The sequence below is a fragment of the Pipra filicauda genome, unplaced genomic scaffold (genome assembly GCF_003945595.2).
Source record: "Pipra filicauda isolate LSUMZ 115617 unplaced genomic scaffold, ASM394559v2 scaffold43_size3849885_pilon, whole genome shotgun sequence".
NCBI lineage: Eukaryota > Metazoa > Chordata > Aves > Passeriformes > Pipridae > Pipra > Pipra filicauda.
In genome coordinates, this window is record NW_024104576.1 from 1,352,493 (window position 1) to 1,374,300 (window position 21,808).

General features: G+C 39.3%; 1 protein-coding gene across 1 annotated transcript; it reads left to right on the plus strand.

Annotated features, from left to right (window-relative positions):
- Positions 1–207: 207 nt before the first annotated feature.
- Positions 208–19,818, plus strand: WDR1 (WD repeat domain 1). The gene is made up of 15 exons (XM_027736250.2): positions 208–534; positions 778–899; positions 4,692–4,782; positions 7,690–7,837; positions 9,235–9,415; positions 11,240–11,317; positions 12,079–12,159; positions 12,278–12,511; positions 13,334–13,421; positions 14,329–14,485; positions 15,112–15,199; positions 16,075–16,185; positions 16,650–16,823; positions 17,981–18,125; positions 18,428–19,818. The coding sequence occupies exons 1-15, from the start codon at positions 519–521 to the stop codon at positions 18,535–18,537; spliced, it is 1,824 nt and encodes a 607-aa protein (XP_027592051.1). The 5' UTR covers positions 208–518; the 3' UTR covers positions 18,538–19,818.
- Positions 19,819–21,808: the final 1,990 nt, after the last annotated feature.

Here is a 21,808-nt window from a genome sequence, read left to right on the forward strand (position 1 = left end):
CGCTCACGACGCGCACGGGGACCCGCCCACCGCGCCCTCGCCGCGCACGCGCCGGCCCGCGCACGCACCCGGGCGGACCCGCGGCGGGGCGCGGCCCCCGCGCGCACGCGCAGCCCGCCCGCTGCCAGGCCGGGCATTTTGCCGCCGTGTGGCGCCTGCCCGGTCCCGGCCCCGGCCCGCCCTGCGCGCGGGTCCCCCGCGGGGCGGGGCCGCCTCCGAGGCCGCCCCAGCGCGGCCCCGCCGGGCCCGGCCGAGCCCACGGCATTTCCGGGGGAGGGCGCGCGGCGCGGGGCTGGCGGGGAGCGGCGCGGCGCGAGCAGAGTTGACTATATATGGTCAAAGGCAGGGGAGAGCAGCGCGCGGCGCGGGCGCTTCCTGGTTGTGCCGGCGGCGCCGAGCGGGGCTGAGCGGCCGCACCCGCATAGGCCGGTCCGGTCCGGTCCTGCCCGCGCCCGCCGCCGGACCCTGCCCCTGCCCCTACCCGGCCCTCCCGCCGCCACCCGGACAAGCGCTCGAAGATGCCGTACGAGATCAGTAAGCTGGCAGGGGCACCGGTGCCGGGAGGGGAGGGGATGGGGATGCGGGTGGGGAGCGCCCGGCGGCCCCGCAGGATGCCGCGGAGCTGGCGGCGCCTCGCTGACAGCAACAAGTGACGGCGGCTGCCGGCAGGGCAGGGCGTGTGCTGGTAACGGGGAGCACCCTTCCCTTTTCATTTATTTATTTTATTTTATTTTCCTTTTATCCCCCTTTCTCCCCCCTTTTTTTTTTTTCTCGTAGAAAAAGTGTTCGCCAGCCTCCCGCAGGTTGAACGAGGCGTTTCCAAAATTATCGGAGGTGATCCTAAGGGCAACAATTTTCTCTATACCAATGGAAAATGTGTCGTCATCAGAAACATTGATGTAATGTATCCTGATTTATTCTGCTTCCTAGTGTAAGGCTTTCCCTAAGTTTCATTTTGCCTCGATGCTCCTCCTTTAGCAGCCTGTGGTTCATTCTCTCCGGGTGGTTTCAATCGAGGTCACAGATCTGTGATCAGCAGCAGGGGAATAAGCAGCGTGCATGACTCAGGCATAAAACCATGGGCAGCGGCATTAAAAACCTGTAGAAAATCTCAGTAAAATGTACAGTTCTCTCCCTCTTTGCATAGGACTTAAAGATGAGAGACTAGTCTATTCTGGTTAGCCCTGTTTATCTTCTTAGGTATCACTATTATGAAGTTCAGTGCTGTGTTTGCCTAATAAATGAACTCTTCCCTCTTTGCCGTTTTGGGCCTTTAGCCTGTAAGAGAAGCATGTTAATACTTGCAAACCCGTGTCTTTAAACGCGTTAGTGCTTTAGCTTCTTTCGCCCACCACCCCAGCCCCGAACTCCGGCAATCAAAACAGTTGTCAGTTGTTGGACTCCATGGCATGCTGAGTGTGAGTTCTCAGCCCTGGCCACAGGGAATTTTACTCATCGATTAAATATTGGAATGCCCCAGTTAATGTTTTCAATAGTGTGGAGGTTTGAGTGGTTTTTTTTCTTCTCTGGTGGCATCCCTGTGAGAAGTATGGAGGAAGCATTACGTGTCGAGGCTGTTGTCTTGCTACTGGTTTTCAAAAAATACAGTTCTCCAAAGTGATTGCTTGTTCTTTAGATAATCAAATTTTTCCCTAGATTTACTTTCCTACTGCAGATTTGGCCTGCAGTGGGGAGAGCTGCAGGGGGAGGGGCAGGACATACCTCTCTGGAATTTTTAGGTCTCCACAACAATGGATTTGTTTATGGCTGCTTCTGTAAATCACCTTTGTAAACTGAGCTGATTCCCTGTTTTATCTCATCACCCCCCACTATATTCAGACACTTCTTCATTGTCATGCCATAATAGATAAGTGCTGCTAATAACTTAATTCCTTGCAGATTTCTTGTTTGCTATCAGTTTAAATTCATCTACTTAAAACCAAATAAAGCTCATGCTCTGGTTTCAGTGTCTCAGTATAATGTTGTTGTAATAGTGTTTTGCTCTTGGTATCAAGAAAAGTTCGAGTTTCTGAAACCAGAAGCCTCAGTTAAACACTGTAATGGCACACAGTGTGATGAGAGAAGAGAGAAAAGCCACTCTGCTTACGTTACAGTTTCTGCCCAAGTCATGCATGCTGACCTCCTCCCTTGCAGTGTCATTAATGCTCTTCTGAATTTTTTTTTTAACCTCTTTGGAGGTTAAATTGAAAAAAAGCAATTTGCTTTTCCTGAAACAGCTCACTGAAGATTTGCCCAATGCAAATGTCCCAGTATGAGCCAGGGGTGTAGGGCATGGGGCATGACCTTAGTATAGGAGAGGTGGGATTGTGGGAGTTCAAATGTAGACTGTTAAGGCTCTCGAGGGAAGTTGAGGATGGAAGTCGTGAATCTTTCTGTTTTATGGTACAATTCATGCTGATATGCAGACTTGCCTAACTGGCAAGAGGAGTCTACTACTGTTAATAATTGACATGTGACTACAAAATGTGTTATAGCAGTGACACAAAAACTGATCAAACCCTGTACTATGGCTTATGTGTTGGAGAATGTTGCAATTTGTAACCTGACATGCATGTCCACTCTTAGTTAAGAGCCATGCCTTCTCTGAATACTGTATGTTATAATAGTTTGCAACAACCAAATGAAATGCTGGAAAGTCTGTGTAATCCCTCTGTGAACAGTTCTCCAGTGGGATGGTCATGCTCTAATTAAAAAAACAGGTCATCAAAATGCAGTGATCACCTTTCTCTCTTAAGTCTAAAACTATCTAGCATTAGCTAATCAGTGGTGATGAATATAGGATTCAGGGTTAATGCCTGATCTTTGAACATGATTTAGAGACTTCCTTTAACAAGTAGTTCTGGAGCAACACTGGAAAAGCACTGTGAGAAAGACTAGTGATATTTGTAAGGTTTCATACGTCATTAATATTTTATTGTCTTCATGGGTCTAAGACTACTTTGAAGCTTGGAACTGAAACTGCTCACTTTCATATGTGGCTCTGGTTTCAGTGTTCGAAATAAGGCACATAAGCTCACTCTGCTTGTTGAATCTAGTATTAGGTACTGCATTTGTCCCAGCTCACATTATAATCTTCTCCTAAATATATTTTTTAAAGTGTTCTTTGCGGGGTGGGCTTGATACAAAAGACATACAAGTTAGAAAACTAACTTTACAAGGAGAAATAATGTTACTAAATAAAGAACATATGATTTGACAGCTCTAATTTATTACCTGGTTTCTGGAATCTATACCATACCTTAAATTTGGGACTCTTGTCTTTCATTTAACTCTTTAAGTCAGTCTCAGCTTAGTTTTCTGGACTCTTGAAGATTCTTGCTGTAAAATATCAGCTATTTATAACAAAGCATGGAGGGTTTTGAGCTCCATGAACATGTAGGTAATGCAGCTATAGAGTAGGAAAAACATTATCTTGTCTTGCTTAGATAAAATCCAGTTGGACACAAAATGGAGAGGGATGTGCATGCTGTAAATGCAGATGGTTGTGACTTAAGTAGGGCTGTAATGCACTCAAAACAGGAATGAAAAAGAGCTACTTCTTGCATGAGCAAGCTGTATTCTGTCTCCTGAGATTTAACTAATGCAACGGCAAGAACTTGGTTTGTGAGCAGGACACTGCTTTCTAACACAGAGCGGGTGTTTTAGTTTTTCCTGATTGGATGGCTGAGTCATACCATAACATCAGGTGGTTTTCTGGTTCAATTGAATAAATCTGTATTAATTATAGCAGTTAAAGTGGAATTTTGTTTTGACCATGAGTCAAGTTTCTGAAGCTAGAGCATACCTGTTGGGAAAAAACATTTCTGAAGAGTAGTATATTACTGTCGTGGCACTACATTTAGGAGGGATGCAAAATGGCTTTTTATACAGTTAATTTGAAAACAGTTTTTGCCTTAATGTCATCCTTGTTTTGATTTGTGTGGCACCTCTGTCATGTAACACTACTGATCTGCTGACAAATTGAGTCAGTTTTATTGTCCGCTGTGAAGCATCTGAAAATATGGTTAAGGCCGAAGAGATAAAATTATGATGGAGTGCAATGAATTCCTTTCCGAATTCCTGTACAGCTCTAGATACAAGGGAGAATGCCTTTTCCTGTGCTGGTCTGCTGGCTTTATAAGCAGATTGCAATCAGCAGGAAAGAGCAAGCCTGATACACTTCATTGGTCACTAAATGATTTTGAGTACATGGTGATGATTAACAGCCATGTATTATGGTTAACTATATGCTTAACTTTCATGCTTGACTACAGTAGAACTTTGGATGTGTGCTGCAAAGCACAGTTCATGTTTAGTATTCTGCTTGGGTAACTGCTTTATCCCTGGGCCAGCCCCAGAAAAGAGCTTGACACTTGGCCTTTTATTTTTGGAGAGAGTGTTTGTCAGGTATTGGAGAGGAAAGGGTCCCAGCATTTCGGGCTGTTAAGAGGAAATCCTTTAATTGTGTCAGTTGTTAGAAATTATTGTGTTGTTTCAGTGGTACTGGAGAGGAATGTTCTGCAATGTGTACTGCACTTCTCAGTTTTAGACAATTGCTCAATTTAAGCTGGAAGGGCGTGAGAGAAGGAGCGTAAGGAGAAATTCTGAACTTTATCTTTGAATTTCTGATTTTATTCCTTTGAAAATGAGAAAATACAACTCTGTAACTTTCCCCCCCCCCTTTAAAACAGAATCCTGCAATTGCTGACATCTACACTGAGCATGCCCACCAGGTTGTAGTGGCCAAGTATGCTCCCAGTGGATTCTACATAGCATCTGGAGGTAAAGTATCAGTGTGTGTGCTGCATGAAATGTGTGGACAGAGATATTAAAGTTACTGGCAAAATAGTAGTAACACTTTGCATGTGTGTATGGAATATGCAGAGTCAATGTGACGTGCTTCAGTGGAATTTTATATACATACCTGAAGGAGGAACGATTCCTGTAGTTGTTCCTCTAACCTCTTTCTCAGGCAGTGAGTTTAGTGACATTCTTGGTCTTTTTAGAATTTATTATTTAAATAAAAAAAACCTGGAAATGAACTCTAATTACTTAGTGTGATGAAGACTTGTGTAAATGAAGCAGAGTGAAAAGTTATTTCTGAAATGCTATTGTTTCTGTTTGTTAACAAACTTTGATACTTACCGACCAGGGGAGGGATTCTAAAAGAGTGTATACTTCTTTCTTCCTGACCAAACTTGGCAAGACTTACAACTTTTGTTACCTTTGTAACCTGAACTAAAAAATATTTCTTTGGTAAGTTAGTAGGGAAACAGGCTAATTCTCAGTTTCCATATAATGCACGTGAATCAATAGTCTGAGAATGGGCAAAATGAATTTCTACAGTATGAATTTCCTGTATTGTTAGCAGAAATGACTACAATTTTTGACTTCCAAAGAACTACACAAACCCTTTTTAATAGAAGTTTGCTTCATATAATTAATATTTTTTTCAGGAGGACTGATGTACAGTTGAAGAATATTGATAAATACAATACTATAATTTGCATTTTTAAAAAATATCTGCAGCTAATGTATGGATTTTTTTAAAAACGGCTTTGTCTTTGTCAATTAGAAATGCTTCAGAAGCAAGTAATATGCCCAAATACAGAAATATTTAAGTAACATATCTGAAAATAAAACATTCTGAATATGAGCTCCTTAGAAAGGGAGCCCACATTCCTGCAAAGGTCCTAGTAGAATGGGAGTTTCTCTGTAAGCAATTTCAAGGGAACAATATTTTTTAAGTGTAAAACATTCTGTCCTTGTTGTCTTCCTTCATATCAGAAAGCTATATTAGAATAGGTATCTTTTGAGTATTGAGGAACCTTTAAGAACACTGATAGCACAGCTTTTTTTGCCTTTTTTTTTTTTTCTTTTTCACACATTCTTGTCTGAAAGGAACCACAGCCAGGATTTTCTTGGCTCAGTCTTGTGTGTGGACCATGTGTCAAATTGAAAACCTTCTTAAAATCCAGTTTGCATTCTGTGTTCTACAGACGTGGTGTTCTAGGTTTGTGCAGTACTTAATCCTCAGAATAACTGTCGAATTTGTTCTTGTAGTCCTTGTAGATTTCCAGTCCTCTGGAAAAGAACAGTAATATATACATAGCCTGATCTGTGATGGGGGGAGTATTTGGTTGACTTTTTTCAGAATTTTTCTCATACCCAAGTAAAGGAGTTTAGGTTGCAATGTTTCCCTTAAAAAGTGTCTTCTGTGTGTCATTTATAAATAGTTTTGTGATACTGCTGAGCATGAGGTCTGAAGATAGTACCAGGCTGTTTAAGCTGTTTCTAAGTATAACATGTAAGATTCATTTCTCTATCTATAAATCTGCATTAGCCATGCAGCCTGCATTAATACTTCATGTACTTCATGAGACAGACCTTTGGCAGTATGCTTTTGGCTTTTATGGTAATTTCTCTTACTGCAGTCATAGCAGATGTAGTAATGGGAGATACCGCAGAGTTAAAGCTCTACGTGTCCTATCTATTAATAGATGGAGAAAACAATTAGATTTTGAAGTCCACCTTAAAATTCTGCTTCAATAACAAATTCTCTGTGTAAAAAAGGAGGATTCTGCATCTGTCCTTTTAGCAGAAGTGAAGAAAATGAGTCTATGATCGGGTCTTAAAGATGCAGGGTTGCTGTATGTTTAAATTGAACTGTAAAGATGCACCAGTAAATGGTGAACAGAACTCAAACATTCTGCTGAGGTGAAAGACGCATATTTTAGCACATGGTTTATTCTAAAACAGTGACTTTTATGATGGGTACAATACACACAGACTTTGCTGTGTGGGTTTCATTAGAGATGTGTAAGTTTGTCTGTGTATAGAACAATTCCTCTGGTTACAATGCTGCACCACAGTAATTGCCCTGAATAGAATTAAGCTCTAGGGTTGTGCAATACTGAGGGGAAGCAGTGACACAGAAGCTTTCATTATCTTAAGTCTTACATTGTTACTGCTTGTTCTGTGTTTGCTGCTTTTGACATTTACTGTTTCTGGGTAATCTGTTGTGTAGTATTCCAGATAGTGCAGGTATCCACACTCAACATGAGTGTGTATGTTCATGCTTCTGCATAGCAAGAGTATGCTGATAAGCATGCATGAATTGAGTTCTGTGGACAGAAGTCTTTGTACATCTACATATGCCTGGTATTTGTATGCAGAACAGGTTTCCTTTGAAGGTACAAAAAGCCTGAGGTACAAATTGTAGTGCATCAGCCACTGTTCACAGGACTGCCCTCCTACTGTAGACATAGGGTGGCTTACTTCCCAATGAAGGGTCTGGGAACTGTCTTGTAGCTGCTGGGCAGGGGGGCTGGTTTGGTTTGTTCTTTGTGTAACACAGCTACTTAACACATACCAACTGATAACATTAGAGTTCTTACCCTGTTAATGTGCAGATTTTTCATGTGTCTGTTTGCAAATGTTGTCTCCCTATGTTGTATTTGGTGCTGCATGTCTTGAACCATAGTATCTGGTTATAAACATAATTTGGTGAAATGTATATTGTCTTCAGCATTCCTAAACAAAGTGATTTATAGTACTTGTAATAGGGTAAGATAGTAGGTCCCTAGTACAAGTGTTCAGTGTAGCTGAAAATCTGTATCCTGGCAGATAGCTGAGTCATGTGACTGAGTCATGCTGGAACAATAGTTATGTTCTATTTTATTATGGCAGATGTCTCAGGAAAGCTGAGAATCTGGGATACTACACAGAAGGAACACCTACTAAAGTATGAGTATCAGCCGTTTGCAGGAAAAATAAAGGACCTTGCCTGGACTGAAGACAGCAAGAGAATTGCTGTGGTTGGAGAAGGAAGGGAAAAGTGAGTATTTCTTTTGTGTTTGTATGTATGTCTATATATAGATACATACATTTACTGTAAAGCTCTGCATCCTAACAAAGCAAGTTCTTGGCAGAAAGTTTTTAATTCTTCAAGGGAGGAAAATCATTGTTTCTTCCCTGTTTAGACTTAAAGTTGCGCTGTTCTGCAACAAAATTCTCTATGCAGTGTTTGACAGCTATAAATTAATTGGAAAATTCTGTTCTCTTACAATTGCTCAGTTTAAAAATTATATGTGTTTGTTTATTTCTTAAAGGTGGATATTATTTTCAAGGATAGCTGTTTGATGGATTTTTTTGACTAATTCTGATAGAGTAGGAAGGGAGAAACACAACATAATTCTCCCTCTTCTTTCACTTATTCTAGTGATGGTCTTATGCAACTGATTGAATAAGAGTTTTCTCCCTTGGCAACACGTCTGTATTTTTAGGCCCTTAGTATGGTAATTAAATGAAATCACAAGCACTTGTCCTTTACCTGACTAAATGAGGATGAGGTGCCCATTCAGGTTTGTGTCCTTCCTTTAATGTTCAAAGACTGTAAGAACTTTAAGGCAGAGACCAGACCAGGTAGTCTTATGCATAAAGGGCTGAAAAGCATTGTATGGTCCTGTTCCTTGACCCCCTGCACCATTTTTTAATAATTATCTTGTACTGTGTCCTGATATTTGAGAGAGATTCTTTGTACTCATTGCTCACTACAGCTCCATCTGCCCCTGGGTAGATACAATTTAAGTTTGCTCTCCTGCCTCAAAATTTCAGCCAGCTTCCTGTTAGATGGATGTATTTTCAGTCTAAAATATTGCTGAAGTAATTCTATGGAAGGCCTTTTCAACAGCAATGCTCTGTTTAATGCCATTGTCGTGACTGTACTAATTGATTTTTTTTTTTCCTTAGAGTCATTTAAAGTAAGATCTGACAAAAATGCTGTTAAAACTCTTCTTCCTTAAACTTTTAAGTAATAATATTTGTAAAAAATGATGGTACCCAATCTAGGCTAAATAGGAATATAATGATGAAATCAGATCTGTTATCCAGCTTTCTGTATTCTGTGTAGTGACTAGGCAGATTTACTGCTTTCTTTTATAAACCAACAGTGTTATTGAAGAATGTGTGTCAGATCTCTGGATTTTAGAAGCTTTATACACCAGACTACCTTGTTTTTCCCCTTCAGCAGACGTCTCCTATTGAAGATTAGATTGTCTCACCAGCAAGATCTCAAATAGCCCTGGGGGAACTATGATGCGCTTGCATGAGATTAACGAGATGACCTAATTTCTTTTCTTTGAGCACACTCAAATCTGCTGTTTGCAGATGTTGGAGGAGTTAATCCACGTGTGACTTTTATGAATTGTAGTTATTGTGTGCTTTCCTAACTAGATTCGGAGCAGTGTTCCTGTGGGATAGTGGCTCTTCTGTTGGTGAGATTACTGGGCACAACAAAGTGATCAATAGTGTGGACATTAAGCAAACGAGACCGTATCGTCTGGCAACTGGCAGTGATGACAACTGTGCTGCTTTCTTTGAGGGACCGCCATTCAAGTTCAAGTTTACGCTAAGTGTGAGTTTACGTGTGGCTCTGTTAAACTGTGTGGCAGGTTGACTTAAAGCTTTCCAACAAGCTTGCAGTTCTTGTCACAACTAGCTGTTAGAACAAAAATTCTTAGTTCCCCATTTTGAGGCACAGCTGGTGTCAAGTGGCTTTCTTAAACCAAAGGCTCGTCTCAGGCCAAGAAAACTGAAATAAATGATTGGTTAAAAAGAAAACCTGAAGCACTTTTTCCAGGTTTTTTTTGGGGGGCTCCTAAGTTATGGAAGGGGATGAACTAGAATGTTTTATTGGCCCTATTGATGCTCTCTGAGTTCTGCTTCCCAGTGCAGACGTGTAGAATTTCTTAACACTTTCCAAGGTGCTTGATTCAATAAATGTGGTGATTTTAATGGAACTTTCCAATCTGCTTAAGAGTGCTCAAATCTGAAATCCCAGGGCTGCTTAGAAAGGGTGAGCGTAGATGTTTGAAAGCATAACTTGATTTCCACAATGTGGAACAGGTGTGTAACTTGTGTGGTCAGTTTTGTGTTTCTACATTCCTTTTAACTCTGTTTCTTATTGTACTAGTTACAATCTCTTACATAAATGAAACAAAGCCTGGAACTACCACAGTTAAGGCATTCATTGTTGCTTGAGGCCAAAGAAAATAAAAAGCCACAAGCTTCTGCAGCTGTTTCTGATGTCAGGAGACATGTCTCTTGCCTCAAAAAAACTATTGCAAAGATACTGGATGTTATTGCAGTAGTAAATTCAAAATGTTTAGGTTTTATTTTATTTTTAAAAACAGAGTAGTAGGCCTCTTATTTTCTGACATATGAGCCTTAAGTAGTCTTCATACCCTGACTTTAGTAAGAATTCCATTCCAGTTCTAGAAAAGGAATTGTTTTGAGCTCTGCAATCCAGTGAAATGATGTAGTTGCCTAATATATTTCTGAACTTAAGTTGATACTTCCATTTTGCTAAGCTGGTTCATTTGGAACTCTGAAGTCTGAAGTGCTTACCAGTGTTCCTTAGACTGGTATATGATGCAGTCTTGCTTCTAAAGTAATATTTGACTTGATATATGGGATTCTGGTATGGAGTGTTATATGATTTATATTAGAGCTTGTAGTATCATTAGGGGGTAAAAAAAAGTATAGTTAAAGAAAGTAGGTTAGAACTTGCCTTTCATAATACTAAAAATAGTCTCTCAAATCTCTCTTCATGGGAGCTTTGGCCTCATTGTGGTGCTTCCCTATTTAACACTTGTTTTCTAGTTTGCATGGTTTGAATATTCTCCTACTTGTAAATAGTCTATTTGGGAAGCGTGCATCAGTCTTGCCTCATTACTTCACAGAACTATCACTAATGCAGTCTCCCAGAAATGGAAATCCAGTAAAATAGCAATTTCTTCCTTGTGCTTGTATTTTTTTACAATAAGAAGGATAAAGTAGTTTTCTGTGTATAAAGCTTACTGTGCAATGAAGTAAGAGTTGAAATGTAGAGAACCTTGCAGAACAATTCAGTGACTAGAGGGGCAGAATCTTGTGGTTTGCATGTAGGCTGCAGCTGAGAGGTTTTTCCTACTTATCTCAGAAACTGGGTCCTCATTCTCCTGCTGTGTGCTAAGTTGTTTGAACTACATCAGTTTTGATGTCAGAGTTTCTTCTGTGGACTGTTCATGATCCCCATGATCCTCTTCAGATAAAGGCTAGACTTCCTTCTAGAGCAGGGGTCTCCTATACAGCTAATTTATGGTTCGCATATAAGAGAAATTCATTTTTACTGGATTATCTTCTATGTAAAAGGGTCTGTTCTTATTTTGTTTGCTGATTTTTACTTTTTTTCCTGCAGGACCATACACGGTTTGTGAACTGTGTGAGGTTTTCTCCTGATGGGAACAGATTTGCTACAGCTAGTGCAGATGGCCAGGTAAAAAAAAAGGACTCTTTGTAGTGATTTTAGTATGAGAAGATTTTTCTGTGCATTTGAGAATAGGATTATTACTATTATTATTGTAAAATCCATGTTGCTTCTTTTTTCATGCCAAGAAATGACTGGTTTAAACTTTTAACTACTCTCCTATAAATCTGTAATAGCTAATGTCAACCAGATTATTCTTACTCAGCTTTTTTCCCCATTCCATCTGCCTAGCATGTTCTCTTATTTTGGCAGGAACACATTAGATTTTTGGAATATATATGTCTTTGTTACGATCCTGAGAAGTCTAGCTGGAATAGTCAACTAACTCACAGATAGCGACCCAGCTCCATGAGTATTCCCTACTGATAAGGCCGGGTTTGACAATTACACTGTTGCCATAGGTAGCTCTTCCTTCTAAAGAAGGCAGATTGCCATGACAGCAGTGCTAAGTAGCTGCCATCACAACAGGAGTCAAAAATGTAACATATTCCAGAATTTCAAATGTCAGGATCCAATGTACACAGGACTTAGTGTGATTATTTACAGTTTTCAACTCAGTCATTTAGTCTTAATTATTAAATGCAGGATAACTTGTGCCTCTCCTTAAAAAAGAGTCTAATGTATCAAACACTATCTAGTGTTTGATAAACCTACAGGCTTGCCACATAATGAGTGATCTGTGCAGTGCAAGTAACAGTGTATTAGTTCTTGAGGTTTTTTTTCTATTACTGCTTTTCCCTTTAATTTGTATGTCTGTGTGATCTCTTAAGATTTTTGTCTATGATGGGAAGACTGGAGAAAAAGTGTGTGCGCTTGGTGGAGGCAAAGCACATGATGGAGGTATTTATGCCGTAAGTATCACTTCATTTGTGTAAATGATCTGTAATGTTTCATTACCCAGTTCATGGACTGTGAAGTCTTGCAATAATAAATGCATTTACTCTCTTGTGGTGACATTTGTTTTTACAGATTAGTTGGAGCCCTGACAGTAGTCAGTTGCTTTCTGCTTCTGGAGATAAAACTGCTAAAATCTGGGATGTTGGTGCTAACTCTATTGTAAATACTTTTAACATGGGATCAAACGTGTTGGATCAGCAGCTGGGTTGCTTGTGGCAGAAAGACCATTTACTGACTATCTCCTTGTCTGGCTATATCAATTATTTGGACAAGAACAATCCAAATAAACCTTTACGTGTTATAAAGGTAGGTTAAAGTTCTGTTGTTGCACCAGTTCCTGCGATAAATGACTCAGTGGTTGAAGTTGTTTTGATGGAATAATAGCTATTGAAAAATAGTTTTGTTAAATTAGCATTACCAAACAAGCTATTTGTGACTGATTCTTAAAAGTCACATGAATCAAGAAGTTAAAATGTTACATGTGTGAGAGTGTGCTTTGTACAAATACACAGACTGATTTTTTTTTTTGTTGTTTTAATTAATGTTATCATCTTTCGTTGCAGCTTTTAAGCATTCTTGAGATGAAAAAGAAATACAGCATAGATAGAAAACTACCAGTGATGTCTCATTCTGCCAGAACTAGTGTATTGTGAACAAGGTGACTAGGGTTACTGTGCAATTGAACTTTAATTTTAGGATTTAGAGTTTGATGACACAACACTCTCATGGGAACTTACATTTTTACATGAACTAGAAACAGATGTCCCAGATTTTTTACCATTGCTGCTATAATTCTGGCAGTTGGTGTGGGTACATGACCATATTTAGTCCCCTTCCCTGAATCATAAAGTACCTGAAAAGCAGTGATGAAAAGACCATGAAAGTATTTTAGCCCATCAGGCTAATAAGGATATTCATAGTGCTTATGGTTTCTCTTCAAGGACATAGAAATAGCAGTGCTGTAACAGTTAAATGACTGCACTGTTAAATAGTGATCTGTATTTTGGGTGACTTCTAATGCTTGTCAAATATTTATTTTCTGAATAACCTATAATTCTTTTCAAATAGGTGTTTGCATGTGTTAAGATAAAAATTGCTCGTCAATAATTATTTGTGTCCCATCCACAGGGTCATAGTAAATCAATTCAGTGTCTTACGGTGCACAAAAATGGTGGAAAGTCCTATATTTACTCTGGAAGTAACGATGGTCATATTAATATCCTTTGATAGAAATATTTGTTCTAGCCTTATAGTCCGAGAGAGCTCATGAGGAGGGGGGATAAAAAAAGCTTTGCCAAAGAAATTTAGCATTTATTGGACCCAAGTGAATATTTTATGTCTAAAGAAATTTATTTTGCTTTCCCCTAACACCTATTGTACTACTTGCCTTCATGCTTTTCTGCTAAATATAAGCCAGCTCTTAATTTTTAGTTTTCACTTCTTTGTGGTATGTAGCTTGTTAGTGTGAGGGAGCAAATAAATAAATTAACTTCTTGTAACATCAAGAAACAGCGATACATATTTGCATGTATGGCAGAATATGTTGAAAGTTATATTTCCAGCATTCTAAAGCTTAAAACCATGGTCTTTCCTCCTGCCTGTTGTGATATGTTACAATGGTGCTATGTTGGCATAAACTGTTATAAATGTAGGACTTGTTTCTTTACAGCCCTGTAGTACAGGGTTAGTAGTTCAAACTGATGTTAACATACAACATCAGGAAAGCCAGTGTTGCAGGACTTCAAACTATAATTTTTAAAAAGTAGTTTCTATTCTCATACTTAAAATCTAATTGTTCCACTGTTTACTACTGTCTGTGGTAGGTCATTTAGCTCACTATAGAACATCAGAAGTTCATTTAATAAATATTTTGAGAGTACGAGGTTGTTCAAACCCTGGTACAGGTTGCCCATGGAGCTTGAGAGTCTTCATCCCTAGAGATACTGAAAACTTTGCAGAATGTGCAGCCTGTTGTAGCTGACACTGATCTGAGCAGCAGGCTGGACTAAGCAATCTCAAGAACTCCCTTCTAACCTTAGCTATTCTGTCAATTATTTAACTTATCGTGATGTGGTATCTGACTGCACCAGTATCTTCAAATGTTCCTTAATTCTGTTATGCACATTATTGGGATTCTGAAACTGGAGAGAACGATGGCTTTTCTGGGAAAGGCCATACCAACCAGGTTTCTAGGATGGCAGTGGATGAAATGGATCAGCTGGTCACCTGCAGTATGGATGACACTGTGCGCTATACCAACCTTAGCAAGAGGGACTACAGGTTAGTTAAAGTGTTGCCTTTTGTTGTAGTATAATTATTTTACAGCAAGAGTTGTTGATTTATGTGTTTAAAAAAATAATGCTGCAGTTTATTTAGGTTTTGTTACCATGGAAACTGTAGAAATGATTGCTGTACCACCCTTGCTTTTTTTCTATGACAACAGGAATTGCATCTCAGGCTTTTCAATTTGTCTTATCCCTTCCACGGGTTAGATAGAGATCTGCTTTGTATCGGGTGACTTAGTTGGGGGACTGTAGGAAAGGTGTCCACTTTGTGTTTCATCAATACCCAAGGATACTGATAATAAATATTGTTAGAAGGGGTGGGACACGGCTGTTTCTTCATGGAAACCAGAACTGAAGCAAAAAAACTTTGAGAATCCTATTAAGATTACCTGGTTAGTTAAAAAATTCTAGTGTAATAACATTTCATTTCAAAGGTATGCTTCCTCATCAAGATAGTCAAGCTTTAAAAACTAAACAATAGGAAACCTTGCAGATTATTAATTAAAAATAATTTATGCATGTGTTTGATTATTAGTGGGTGATTATTTAAATAGGTGATTTAAAAGAATTTTTTTCTGCTTTGTGCTTCCCACTTCTCTGCTTTGCCATGCCCTCCTTCAGTGGCCAGGATGCTGTGAAAATGGACGTTCAACCAAAATGTTTAGCTGTGGGTCCTGGTGGTTACACTGTAGTTCTATGCATTGGACAAGTAAGTATTAACTTGTAGATCATCAACACAATTGCTGTGTTAGTAATGCTGTGTATGGTAACATGATGGTTTCTGACAAGTCTATTTAGTGTGGGATCGCCTTGCACATCTACATGATTTCCTAATAAGAGCTACATGGAACATAATTGAGCAGGATACTTGATAGTCTTGCCTCTTTGTGTCCTGTACAGTTTCACGCTTACATATAGATTTAAATTTCACATTGTCCCTCGTGTGGATGCATCTGTATTTGTTGTCAATACAGCTTTCTCCTGTAAGGCTCATGCTCTTGCCAGATTTGTCAAGTGACTTGACTTTGGGGAAAGGATGTCATTCTCCTGCATTTTATTTTTTTTGCAACTGATCAGTTAACTAATGCTGTTGTAGCTTGCTTGCCACTAGTATTCAGATCATGCAAAACCAGAAAGATCGCACCAGGGCTTTCTTGTATCAAAGCATGATTACCTTCTAATGATTTATGCCTTCTGTACAGATTCTGGTTACATGCTTGGGGTATTTGATAGTGTTGTCTAAACCTCTTTTCCTTGAGAGTTATAATTCCAGTTGTCCATAGTCTAGAACTGGATAGGAAATAACCTTTAAAATTTAACATTGAGGTATTAACTTGCTACTGATTTGGTCCTGCCTCCCTTCCTTTAGAGTGAACCACGAAGGGAGTAAGCATTGCTAAAAAATACTGTTTTGCACTTGTTTATTTCACCAAATGACTTTCAAACCAAATGAGGCAAAGCTGAAGGCAGTGAAGAATGCCCTGCACTACCTAATTTAGAGCCCAAGTACTCCAGTACAGCAGTCATAGGTTTTGTATTAGGTAGTTTGAAGAAGGGTCTTAGTTTCTGGTTTTCTATTTGCAGATTGTCTTGATGAAAGATAAGAAAAAATGTTTTGCAATTGATGACCTTGGCTATGAGCCAGAAGCTGTAGCCATTCACCCCTCAGGAGGTACAGCAGCAGTGGGAGGAGCGGTAAGGTTGCACTTTCTAAAACTGTACTATTTTGAACACTGGAACTAGTAACAGAACCATTTAATAATAGAAGGTGTGTTGTGTTGAGAAGTAGTCGGTGGCTATTTGTAACAACAGCAGTATTGTAACGAGTAAGCTATACTTTATTCCTGGGCTTTCATTCTCAGGTTCTACCACAATTGTGACCTAATGTCCATTTCACTTTTTTTTTTATCCTGTATTTACTGCTTTTAACTTGCTAAGCATACCCACTGTGTGCTTGAAGTTGGCAAATTCTAGAAAACAGATCTATTTCCACACTTGATGGATTGTAGCCAGCATAAATGACATATTTAAACTATTTCTTAATATAAGCACTACCAAATAGGATTGGTGCAAAAAGTTCCATAAACTCAGTAAGCCTTCCTCTTTCTATTGTAAAATGATTTTTCTACCTTTCTTCCTTCTTCACTATTAATTTGCAGGATGGGAATGTCCATTTGTATTCAATCCAAGGAACCTCTTTGAAGAGTGATGATAAGACTTTGGAAGCCAAAGGTCCTGTTACTGACCTGGCGTATTCTCACGATGGTGCCTTTCTTGCAGTCTGTGATGCAAACAAAGTTGTCACTGTCTTTAGTGTCGCTGATGGCTATGCGGTAAGAACTGATCTTTCCAGAGCTTCCTCTGTTTAAAAACAAATTGACTTACAGCTCATGTCTAAATAAATATTTTGTGAAACACACTGTAGCTGGTGAAGCTTAATTGTAAATCACTGATACAAATACCATGCTTCTGTGACACTGTTTACCTGCTATCTAGGGCTAGTATTGCTTTTCACAACAGCCTGTGTGAATCCTTCAGCTTGTAAGAATAGTTGAGGAAATGTACAGCATAGATTGGCCACTGGAAAAACACTGAAACCCATCTAATAACAAATACATGGTTAAATGGGGAAGGAGCTGGATTTCCACTGACTATTTCCACACTGTAGTTAAATACAAAAGATTAGAGTATGCAGGTTCCTTATGTGGGTCAGCTGAATCACTAGTGTGTTAGTTTGGGGTTTTTTAAAGGAATAAAGTCAACAAAATAGGTACCATGCCTGTTAGTGAATACGTGTGCATTGTTGTAAAATGGACAAGAATGCAGGCTCAGTTGGATAAAAATCATGCAATACAATAAAATTTAATGAATAAATAAAGCAGACTTAGCAACAAAATTCTGCTGGCTGTGCTACACAGTTCCATGGTAAGGGATAAGCAATGAAAGAGATACACTAGGGCAGGGAATCTTGCTTGATCTGTCAATCTTCTGTCTTAACCAAAAGTCCAAAAATCGGCAATTTCTACTTTTCAGCTGAACAGTCAATGTGTATCAGCCTGTAAAGTCATTAAACTTTGACAAAAACCACACTGAAGCAAAAATGCAGGATGGCATTCCACAAAAATATTTCATTTTCTAAATAAAAATTGAACAAATTTTTCTTTGGAAACATCTGTGAGATTATTTGCTTAGAGAAGCCTCTAAGGAAAGAGTCACTGCATATGCACTTAACAGGTGCAGCTTTCATAGAAAAAAAAAGTCTCAGCATTTTTTTTTACAAAAGGTCTGTATTTTATTGGCCTAATAAGTGTTTAAATAAATAACATAAAATGAAGCCACCACTTGGTTTGGTTAATGCATCCATCTGCACCTGAGTTATACACTTAGGAGTCTTGCAGTATCTTGTTCTGATGCTGCATGTTGAAAGCCAGCGATTTCCTGAAGTAGCTTAAACTAATGGAATAACCCTTGTTTCTCTAACTCTCAAAAGGAACATAATGTCTTTTACGGACACCATGCAAAAGTTGTTTGTATTGCTTGGTCACCGGACAATGAACACTTTGCTTCTGGAGGCATGGACATGATGGTGTATGTTTGGACTGTGAGTGATCCAGAGACCAGAGTCAAAATACCAGGTATGTTTCCTTGAAAATAGTACTTTTGAAAGTTGCTGATTGTTCTTGAAATCCAACACAGCTCCTGTTTTCTAGAGCTAATGGTAAGCAGGCTTTGAATGTTCCCCAAATAATTCAGCCTTTATGCTAATCTCTGCCTAGCTACAACGGCCAGAATTTTTCTGTTACGTTGTTTTTGTAGTTACTTTTAAAATCCAGTACTAGTATTTTATGCAGCTGAAAATTACAGTTGGAATATGTGCTAGTTATCTTGTCAGTCTGGCCTTCCTAATTATTTTCTGTTATTTTTCACTGCCATACAGATGCTCACAGACTACATCATGTAAGCGGCTTGGCATGGTTGGATGAACATACTCTGGTAACAACATCCCATGATGCTTCTGTTAAGGAATGGTCTATCTCCTACAATTGAAATAAGCCCCCTCTTTGGAAGGACCTAATCAGGGACTAGAACTACTGCAGTGGAACATAGCATTTCTCTTAAAGAATCTGTATTGGCCTCTGGGTCTGCTATCATATCCTCATATCTTTACAGGGTGTTCATATCTGTAATTAAATGTACTTTGAAAGCTTTAGCAAGTAACAGTTTGCACATGAAAAGCACTTAAATTATGTCTGGAGCTTAACCTTTGTGCTGAACATTCCAGAGGCAACAGCCGAGCAAGTTGGTGTGCAAGGTTCAGGCGCAAAAGATTCAAACTCAATCAGTTGTTCTTTTCTAACCAAGAAACATAAGACTGTACAGCATGAGAGTAATACTTCTCATTTTTTCTAATTACAGAACATTTCTGTACTAACGGTCATAGTAAGAGTATTTAGTTGTGGTCTGAAACCAATCAAGCTGTGTGCAGCTACTGTATATTGCTTTGCTTCTCTGCACCAAACTGTTGCCTCAGATTTTCTCCTCCAGATAAGAAGATGGGGTACATGCATAATAAACTTTTTATGTATTTCATGTCAAATCTTTGTGGTTTATTTTAAGGTGGAAGTGTGGGATTTTAATGTACTTACTGTTGTGGGTATAATGTTTACAAATAATCGTTGTGGCAACTTGTTCCTCCAGAAACACAATTGTTACTTTCATGAATTAAGACTGTCTCGTCATTTCAATGTCAGAAAAGAAATCATTCTGTTACAAAGATTAAAGATTTTCTGTTTGAAGGAGGAGAAGCATGTTATTGTTTAAAAAATATGCAGTACTTCTACCACCTTTTGAGAAATACAGGAATTAAACAAAGTGAAGCGTTGTTATGAGTTGAAGTGATTTTTGAGAAGATCGTGTTTGCTCAGTAAGTTTTATGCCTTTGCATGTGCAGAACAGTTGCATGGAAGCGTTACCTCATGCGAACAAATCCCGATGTTGTGTTTAGTTCCTTTCTCACACTCCACAACACATTTAAGTGATTTGAAGCCTGCAGTCCAACAAGGGTGGAGGAGGACACTCTGATGCAAAGTAGTAGGAAGATTTGTTACCATCTCTGATGGCCAAAAAAAAGTTGTTGCTGTCTAGAACTTCGGAAAATTTAAAAAAATTTTTCTCTGCTAAGTCTACCACCACCACCACCTTTTCAGTTGTCTTTGGTTTTTATTAAGCTTTCCTTTCTGTATGGACTTGGGTGTTGTTTTTTTTACCAATCATATTTCTAATGACACTAATAATACAGCAAATAAAATGCTTTTGCTGCTTCTCGTATTGTGGACTATTGCTCAGTTGCTGAAATATTGCCTTTCAAAAATGAAATGTTTGTAAAACTTCTTTTAAAAAGGAAAAACATTGATTTCTTTTTAGGAGTGGTGATCAGATGTCTTCTGACCTGCAATCTGTTTTGGAACAGTTGATATAGATTTTTTTTTTTTTTTCTCTAGGAAGCAGAATATTTTGCATCATGGTTTCTTTGTGTTTACTATGTCTCTCCATTAGCAGTTTTGCGCGTATGCTTATTGACAATGCAAGGACAAGAGAAGTTTTGGAAAAGGGCATATTTGAAATAAGGGATCCAAATGAACAAGATTTCTCACTGTCTAGCCCCTTAAATTTGTTGTGCTATTACATAGGGACTGGCACAGCAAGCACTTCCTCCATTGTTCCCTGAGTCTCATCTGGAAGAGTTGCTATTGAATCTGCTCAGTGGGTTTGTGTTGCAGTTGAATCCCTGTCGTTTAAATAATGATAAAGGGGGGTGGGGGGAGTTAAGCAGTTCTCAGAGCTTGTGCACCAGGTCTGAAAGGTGGTGTGTACGATGAGCTATTTTGTGATACTGCTCCTGCAGAATGTCTTGTTAGCTAGAAACCTTGCATTGAGTATTTTAATACTAGTTTAAGCTGTGTTCAAGCATGGCTCCTCAAGCCCCATTACTCTTAAAGGTTTGTGTTTTGGGCATGAATGTGCTTTTGAGCTCTAACTGACAGTCACTGGAAAGCTGTTTTCACTTCACCATGGCTGGCAGTTTGCCTGCTTTAGAGTGAAAATGCAACTTAATTAGGCCAGGGATAGACTGGGAGAGTTAACATGACCAGTAATTCCTCACAAGGCTGTATTACAGACATTCCTCTCCCCTCCCCCTTTAACTGAGATTTAATCCTGGTTGCCTGTTCCATTTCTGCCATGCCTGTACAGCACATTGGCCTTCCAAGAAGCTGGTCTGTCCAGTCAGCCAGAAACTAACAGCACCTGCTCTGTGGAATATCACCAAATCCTAAATGACGTTCTTGAATTGGCAGTGGGCAGAGGGGAAGGTAAAGGACATCACAAATCTATTGTGATGTTGTTTGTTATATTGGATGCATAATAGAATTATGGATAAACCCACAATAGATGTTCTGGCACCTCTGTTCCTCTGCCAAATGCTTTTGCTCTTAACTATTAGTTTCTCAGAGTGAGCGTAACTGCCTTAAAATTTTACTTGCATGAACATTTTTGTGAAGCAAAATGCCAAAGCTGTGGCATCCTGCAAGCTGGAATTGATTTTTTTGAAGGTACCTTTCTGAGCAGAGAACCCAAGAATTCCACCTACTGCACGTGTTAGTATGTCACTGCAGATACAGTTTCATGGCTGTGACACAAGGAAGAATTTGCTGATAAAAACTTTTCCCTACAACAAATTTAGCCATGTCTGTCTCTGTGGTGAAAGTATAGTGAGGGGAAAAAGGTGCCTTCCGTGTGCCCAGGAACAAAATGATGCAGTTAACTGGCTGGGCTGAGCACAAATCACACATTCTCATATATACAGCAGGTGCTTGTTCTAGGAGTGCAAAGCTCCACAGGGAAGCTTGGCACTAAAACTACTCAGTAAAAGAATCATAGAATATCTCAAATTGGAGGAGACTCATAAATATCAGACTGAGATAAATAAGTGCATGTGTTTTGCATACTAAAGGCAGTTCCTTTAGCATACCAGTGTTTTAACTGATAGGAATGAAATCAATTACACCAATTCATAGGTGTGTTGGTGGAAGGACACTGAAGATCTTGTCTCATATATGAGACAAGGGCTATGAGCCCTTGTAGGGCTGTGATGAATAGTAGACCAGGTCAGGTGTGTTTTGTTTTCCAAGTCAGAAGAAACTTAAAGGATGGAGATTACGCAGCCTCTGAGTAATCTATTCCTCTCAAGTTCACAGATGGCTGCAGCTTCATGAAGCTCTACGCACTAGCTCTCTATGAGCCAGGCTAAGAGAAACAC

Coding starts and splice junctions, on each gene's coding strand:
- WDR1 (XM_027736250.2), top strand. Junction 16,186..16,649: donor CAGCAGCAGTGGGAGGAGCG/GTAAGGTTGCAC, acceptor ATTAATTTGCAG/GATGGGAATGTCCATTTGTA. Junction 16,824..17,980: donor GTGTCGCTGATGGCTATGCG/GTAAGAACTGAT, acceptor AACTCTCAAAAG/GAACATAATGTCTTTTACGG.